The sequence below is a fragment of the Arachis ipaensis genome, chromosome B09 (genome assembly GCF_000816755.2).
Source record: "Arachis ipaensis cultivar K30076 chromosome B09, Araip1.1, whole genome shotgun sequence".
Taxonomy (NCBI): domain Eukaryota; kingdom Viridiplantae; phylum Streptophyta; class Magnoliopsida; order Fabales; family Fabaceae; genus Arachis; species Arachis ipaensis.
The window spans coordinates 24018519-24026376 of NC_029793.2; the positions used below are offsets into that span (position 1 = coordinate 24018519).

Here is a 7858-nt window from a genome sequence, read left to right on the forward strand (position 1 = left end):
CATTCCATTTACCGTTGGCTTTACAAGGGCTTAAAAATCACTACTCTCAATGTTGGAAGAGATTTATAATGTTATTTGTACACTTAAATGGGTGTTTATCGGTTAAAATTTAGCGAAGAAAATTCAATAGATAAACGTAAATAGAAGTTAAGTTCTTATTAATGGTTGTAAATCAACTGTACAAATGTAAATCACCAATTTATGTGTTCAAATATCATTCTTTCCTGTTCAAATCGGTGGATGCATGGTGTTATGTCAATGCATGGTGAGATATGGTCGCAAATGGTGGTTATTCTGTTCTTTGCAAATAAATAAAACATAAAAGAGTTTCTGGGGACGCTAATAAAATAAATATTATTGAACTTCTTGATGCTAGGCATTAAATTAATCTCACCATCTATTTATAAATACTAATGCGTTTTGAAAAAAAATAAAAAGTACAACAGCATCTTCTAAAAATTAACTCATAATTAATGAAAAAAAATTTAAACTTTAATGGGTAAATTAGGTTTTAAATTTTTAGGTAGTTGGTTTATAAATAAAAAAATTTTAGATACTCCATTTGTAAATAAAAAATAACTTAAAAAAATTGAGACCCAAAACAAAATCAGTAAAATTCAAAAACATAAAATTAAAACAAAAAAAAATATTTTTATTGAATGGTGACAGGAGTCAGGAGATATCATTCTGAGTGGGGCTTAAAAGGCCAATTTTTTTTTGAAATAAGGAGCTCAACACACATGTGGAGCAAAACAGTCGAACAAACATAACAGTCATACAACTTCTATGTTATCTCTGGCATTGCCATCAACAACATGAGTTATTTATAACACCATTCTGTAGCATATGAGAAGGATTGTTCCACGCAGTCTCTAACTCCTGTTGTCTTGTTGTGAAAAATGACCTCATTTCTGCGTAACCATGTAGTCCATATCACTGAGAAGAAGCCAACTAGCCAATACTTACGCACCTCTTTCCTTATTGACACTGCTCTCCAACTCTCAAATTGCTCTTTTACAGTACCGGGGATAATCCACTCCTGTCCAAACGCCAAGGCCCAAGCACACCACACCTGCCAAGTGAACTCACAGGTAATAAACAGATGTTGTATATTTTCAGCATCTTTCTTACACAACATGCACATAGTATCATTCTGTTGTAAGATCCCCAATCTACTCAGCCGATCCTTAGTATTAACTCTGCCTACCAATACGAACCAGGAGAACAGCTCCACTCATGGCGAAACTATGCCTTTCCAAATGTCCTTAGTGAACCTATATCTCAGTAGCTCCTCATCCAAAGACTCTCCCTGCAAAACCTGCACAAATGAGTTAGTATAATAAATGCCTTCCTTGTCAAATTTCCACACCACTCTATCTTGCACATCTGCTATCAATCTAACAGATTGCAATACTTGAAGCATGTGGTCTAGTGTCTCTGTTTCCCATTGACGTAAACTTCTCCTCCATTGAAAGTGCCACACCCACTCTAACCCATCCCAGACCCCACAGTCCCCAATTACTGACCCTTTTTGGTTTGAAATCAAGAAGAGTCTCGGAAAGGAGTCTTTCAGCTTTCCCACTTGGAGCCACGTATCCTCCCAAAACCTCGTGGCTCTACCATCCCCTACTTCAATAGCCAGGCCATCAATCATCTTTTGCCTTATATTTTGCTCCCCTATTTGCAGGTGACAAATGTCTCTCCATGGACCACTTCTTTTTGGCAATTGCTGAAATGACAGGGGGTGATTTGGATTCAAGTTGTTACAGGAACACACAATCTTCTTCCATAAAGGACATTCCTCCTTTGAGAACCGCCACCACCATTTAAATAGTAAAGCAGCATTACGGATCACCGCATCCCCCACACCCAAACCTCCTAGCTTCTTTGGTGTCTGGATCATCTCCCACTTCACAAGAGCCATGCCAGGTAGCCCATCATCCTTCCCCCAGAAGAACCTTCTCTGCAATGAGATGATTGTACGTGCAACCGCTTTTGGCATCTTATACAAACTCAAGTAATAAATTGGCAAACTGTTGATAACCGACTTGATGAGTACCAGCTTCCCAGCCTTATTAAGGACCCTTCCTTTCCACAAACTGAGCTTCTCTTCCACCTTGTCTATAACCGGCTTCCACGTTTTAACCAACCTCGGATTTGCTCCTAAGGGGATCCCAAGGTACCTCACCGGTAAGGCCGCCTCCTGGCACTCTAGTAACTGACACATCCGTGTAACCCACTCCTGACTGCAGTTCACTGGTATCAAATTCTCGAAGTTAATGCTCAAACCAGACATTATTTCAAAGCATCTTAGCAACCTCTTGTAGTTTCGAACTGTCTCCTCATCCGGCGGACAGAATAGTATAGTGTCATCAGCAAATTGTAAGTGTGATAACTCTATATTATCCCGACCAACTAGCAATGGAGATATGCGACCATTTCTTACCGCCTCCCCGATCATCCTGTTAAGCACATCTACCACCAAAACAAATAAGAACGGTGACAGAGGATCACCTTGACGCAGTCCCCTTTCCATTCTGAATGGCTTCGACGGAGATCCATTAACCAGGATAGATATAGATGCCGTTCTAACACACTCCCTAATCCATGAACTCCATGTTCTACCAAAGCCCATCTTCTCTAACACGGTATCAATAAAACACCATTTAACTCTGTCGTAGGCTTTTTGAAAGTCTAGTTTAATGATTGCCGATGGCTTCTTTTTCAGTTTCAACCATTGCACAGTTTCACATGCAATTAATGCTCCATCATGTATCTTCCTTCCCTTCACAAAGGCGCTCTGCGATTCTCCGACTAAACCCGGCATTACACTCCTCATTCTTCGTGTCAACAGTTTAGAGATGACTTTATAGAGACAACCAACCATGCTGATAGGTCTGAGATCCTTTATCTCTTTAGCCCCAATGAACTTCGGAGCCAATGCTACCCATGTGACATTAGAATCCCTTGGTAATGATGCAGTCTCGAAGAAACTCATCACAGCTGCAGTGAACTCCGTTCCAATTTCATTCCAACACCTTTTTATAAAGTTCATGTTGTACCCATCACTCCCTGGAGCCTTAGACGATTCACAGTCCCAGACCGCCTCTTTCACTTCATCCACTGACGGTAGCACCTCTAGAGCTTCAGCTTCCTCCCTCCCCAATCGATTAACCAATCCATCCCTGAAGCTTACATTTGGAGAAACCTCCTGATGGTACAGACATTTATAAAAATCTCGAATCGCAGTCTTAATTCTTGCTTGATTCTGCACTGTTCTCCCGTGAATTACCAAAGCCTCTATCCTGTTATTCCTTCTCCTGACCGAAGCTATATTATGGAAGTACCTTGTGTTTCTATCCATCTCACTTGCATGCCGAGATCTAGACATTTGCTTCCAGTGAACATCCTGCCTCACATACCACTTCTCACAGCACCTCACTAACGCTCTCCTCCTTGCCTCCATGGTACCATCGTATCGTCCACTGCTAACCATGTCATCTACCTTCTTTAGTTCTTCCTCAAACCTCTTAATCTTCTCAGTTATATCCCCAAAATGCTGCTTATGCCATATGCGCAAAGGTGTTGTCAACGCTTTCATCTTCTCTAGGAAATGCACCTCTCCTAATCCCCTCCACTCTTCTTTTACCATTCTCATAAACCCGTCATGTGTGAACCAGGAATCTAAGCTGCGAAATGGTCTTAGGCCATCAAAGTTTCTGCTATCTTCTATAATCAAGGGGCAGTGATCCAATAAACTCCTTGGACCTCCCCTTAGACGCATATCTGGGTAAACATCAATCCACTCCACAGAAACTAAGCACCTGTCAATACGACTGCACGACTGTCCTCTAAACCATGTATACTTTCGATCATTTAGTGCTAAGTCAATCAATTCCATATCATTGATCCATACTCTAAATTCTTCTGCCGAAGCAGACAATCTAGTCGCACCTTTTCGTTTTTTCAAATGCAATATTTCATTAAAATCCCCCAAACAACAAAACGACACCTGGACCAATCCTGCAATATAGCTCAATTCTTCCCAAACAGAGGCCTTCTCATCTCTTTCATGAGGTCCGTACACCAAACAGATAGCACAATCAAAATTATCCTTTACCACAAACCCTTCTACACACAACCATCTATCTCCTTTGTAGCAATTATTCATTTTAAATACCCCCTCATCCCAGATTAACAATAACCCTCCAGAATCCCCAGTCGAACTTACAAACTCCCAACATGCTTTGTCTCTACCCCATATACGAGCTACATCAAAATTATTCACAAGTTCCTTCTTTGTTTCTACCAAACCCAACATATCCAACCTAAACTTACTTTTAAAATTCCTCAACATACCAGCTTTTCCTGAACCTCTCAACCCCCTAACATTCCATGAACTTAAAATCATTTCATAAAATTAGTACACACCTGTTTACGATTTTTTGGGCGGCTTCTTCGTATTTTGGCTTTTTGCTTTGCCTGTCGTCGCTTTAAAGCAATTATTTCATTCTGCTCCTGCAAGATAGCCATGATGTCCTCCTCATCGCTATACTGAGCACCTGACTCTACAGCCAATTTCCAGGCCTCTTTGTTCTTGGCCATTTCCGCTTCCCTGCTCGGTCTTTGTTCTTCATTCTGATGGTCAGTACCATCCTCCAAGTCATCCCCCAGCCCTGGTTCAATTTGTTTACAATTGTGATGGTTAGTGTCTCGCTGTTTCGCCTTGGCGCTTCCAGTTACCACAACCAATTCCTCCATCACAATTTCCCCCTCCTCTTGCCCCAAACCTGTACCGCCACCTATACTCTGCTCCTCGTCTGCTGCGTCGCGGCTTGTAGCACTATCACTTCCGTTTCCATTGCCCGCACCTCCAGTACCACGTTTTGTGTCTTCTGAGTTACAGGGTTCCCATTGTTCTTGGACCGGATGGTCCAATTTTCTTTCATTGAGTCAACGGCTGCGAAGCAGCTTCCTCTCTAGCCTAAGAAACCAAAACCGAAAGCTTTCACGCTTGTCTCTCTCCGTGTGTGAAGGCATGCAACATATTCAACAGCGTTTCATGAGATGATTAGGAATTATCATTGATATTTTTAAGTATTTTTCTAGTTATTTAATTTCATGCTTGCTTTATGCATGGCAAGTCCAATATTCAATTGTGGTAGAGATTATTGAAAGGAATTTCAGTGATGAGGGCCACGACCCACAAGATCCATTTTCTCTCCCATCTATTATTTATTACATGGTTGTTATGGAAAGATAAATATTCAGGCCAGGTTTGTTCTTTCTTTACCAAATTGGCAAATTCTATATATTCGAGTTGAGTAGCAATAGGGGGTATGTTTCTGGGTATGGGCAGTCAAAGTTCCCAACAAAAAGAAAAAAAATGGTGGTATAGGTTATCTTTAGTTTTTTACGTTAATGTTTTATTTTTCTTCATCTCGAATTTAGTGTTACTATCTATAATGTCCGGACACAGGACATGACTCGACACAGGAGACGTTAACACGTGAATTTTAAAATCTTACATGACACGGGGACACGCATACATATAAAATATAAAGTATTTTTTAGATAAATCGTAATAATATTATGATATTTTATTTATTAAAATATAAATTAAATTTTTTAATTATTTTTAATATTTTATTCTAATTATATCAAGTATTTAAAATATTTTTTATTTTAATAAATAATAATATATACTATATCTAAATTTATTTTAAGAATATATATTAAAAATAAGACTGGACACGCTGACACGTGATGGTATTTAGGTGTGTCTAGACATGTCCGGAGAAGAATGTTTTCTTTTTTATTAAGATACGGTTGGACACAGCAGACACGCGTGTCGGACAAGTGTCGTGTCTAAAATGTGTCCGACACGCGGACACGACAAGTTAAGGTTAGAACGGGGAAAAAAATGAGAGTGCGAGAGAGGGATCGAGAGCATGTGAGGTGGGGAAACACATGGGGGGGGGGAGACAACTACGCAGGGTAAACATGGTAAAGATCCTAGGGTTTGGAACAAAGAGTATCAACGATTGGAGCTTGATTCTTTCTCAATTTTCGTCGACACTTTGCCAAAGGATATATAAAAAAGAGAACTGGTTAATACGTTCAAATGGACAGGAAAAATCATTGACATATATCTGTCACGAAAGAATAAAAATGGCCAGATATATCTGTTTACTTTTGTACGGTACATTACCAAAGGAGGAGTTTTGAAGGCTGTTGCAGATATGAACGGTTTGGTGTTAAGAGGTAAAAGATTGTCCGTCGGAGAAGCGAAATATAGAAGAGCAGCTGTGATGCAAAATACGAAGGGTAACGGAGTGAAGGTGAGCCCCAGGCACGATGCTGGAGGAAGCCATCCACAGACAAAGAGTGTGGGAGTAGTGGAAGAGAAAGTGAGTAGGCAGCCGTCAGATGCACCCATCAAAGATCCAAATAGTAATGGACGGACTAAGAAGTTAGAAATACCGATAGCAAGTGAGAATGTTGTCTGGCTATAGAGAAGCATTGTTGGAGGTACAAAGTCGGCAATTGACTTTCGTTCACTGCAGCAAAAGATCCATAGGGACTGGCCATGTGTAACACATGTAAGGGAATTGGGGGCATATAAAGCAATGATAACGTTCGACACGGTGCTTAGTGCTGAAGAAGCTTACACCTTTAGAATGAACTATTTATTAAAATTGTTTTACATGGTGTGGAGATGGGACGAGACTGAGAAAAGTGAGTCTAGAAGAGTTTGGTTGGAGTGTTATGGAGTTCCATTACATGCATGGTCAAGGAATACCTTTCGCAGAATAGAGGAGCAATAGAGCGAAGTGGTGGAATGCGATAAACTAATGGAATCGTGTAATTCATTCAGTATGGGTAAAGTTCTAATTGATACGTGTGTTTTTGATATGATTAACGAATGGATTCACGTTACAATAGGGGCAAGTGGGTTTGACGTCCTTGTAAGAGAATTCGGTGGAGAGGTGTATCAGGAGAAATGCTTTCGAAAGAGTAAAGTAGAGGCAGGAGACAGGCACATGATAAATATAGAGCAGACGTAGCATGGAGGTTCTAGTTGCATTTTGAATCATGCAGATGAATGGAAGGCGGTGGACTGGAATAAGGCAGCGGTACTGATGACCGTAGACCATAGGAACGACAAACAAGATAAGGGCAGGCTGATAATTTCATGTCTTAATTTGAATGAATGAAAACATAAAGATTCAAATTTGTATGATGGAAAGGGTAATTATGTGGCATTAATGGACAAGGAAGATTCTTAAGGATCATATGAAATTAATAAGGATATTGACTCAGAGGAAATGGTATCTAATAATTATGAAGAACATTTTGATTGCCAAATATATGATGGCACAAGGCATAATAGTGGGTTGGGAACTTTTATACCCAACAAGGTTACTATGAAGCAATAAGATTATGGGGTGAGGGACAGGGCCCGTTGACTAGGGCTATAGCTGGACTCCCAATCCGGGTTGGGTCCGACCCGGTTGCAACTTCGACCCAACAGGATCTGGTTCCTCTGAATCAGGTTCCTTTGAACACGGCGGTTCCAAGCTTTGGTAACGAAGACAATGCGACGCGGCACGAGGGAGAGCAGGGTCTTGGACGTCCCGGTCGGAGGTAAGGAGAGATTCCACTGTGCTAACCCGGCAAGGAAGGAGGCAAGCAACCGTGCGTCTTGAGCCAGGACGCATGTACGGTGTAGGGGGGAGTCGCGACACCAGATAGACGAAGGCTGTGTACAGTAACGCGAGACAGTGGAGGGTGCAACGGAGGCAGTTGCTGGCAGGCGTGATGAAGGGATGACCTCTGCAGTGCAAGCTAACATTGA

The 7858-nt window shown here is 41.0% G+C and overlaps 2 protein-coding genes across 2 annotated transcripts in view; one reads left to right on the plus strand and one right to left on the minus strand.

The window, feature by feature from the left end:
* The window catches only part of LOC107615280 (pectinesterase-like), a 17863-nt gene extending 17524 nt beyond the window's left edge, over nucleotides 1-339 (plus strand). The window contains exon 3 of the mRNA XM_016317369.2: nucleotides 6-339. Coding sequence (XP_016172855.2) covers nucleotides 6-34 — 29 coding nt within the window. The 3' untranslated portion in view covers nucleotides 35-339. The remainder of the gene's footprint in view (nucleotides 1-5) is intronic.
* Nucleotides 2836-4761, minus strand: LOC110266796. The gene is made up of 3 exons (XM_021111813.1): nucleotides 4440-4761; nucleotides 2890-4305; nucleotides 2836-2840 (listed from the first exon to the last, which is right to left on the minus strand). Exons 1-3 carry the CDS (start codon nucleotides 4759-4761, stop codon nucleotides 2836-2838), a joined length of 1743 nt encoding a protein of 580 aa, XP_020967472.1.

Excerpts from the sequence above, each read along its gene's own strand:
- LOC110266796 (XM_021111813.1), bottom strand. The coding sequence starts at position 4,761 with ATGGAGGAATTGGTTGTGGTAACTGGAAGCGCCAAGGCGAAACAGCGA. Across the intron at positions 4,306-4,439 it reads AAGAAGCCGCCCAAAAAATC|AAACAAAGAAGGAACTTGTG; the intron begins GTAAACAGGTGT and ends TGGGTTTGGTAG.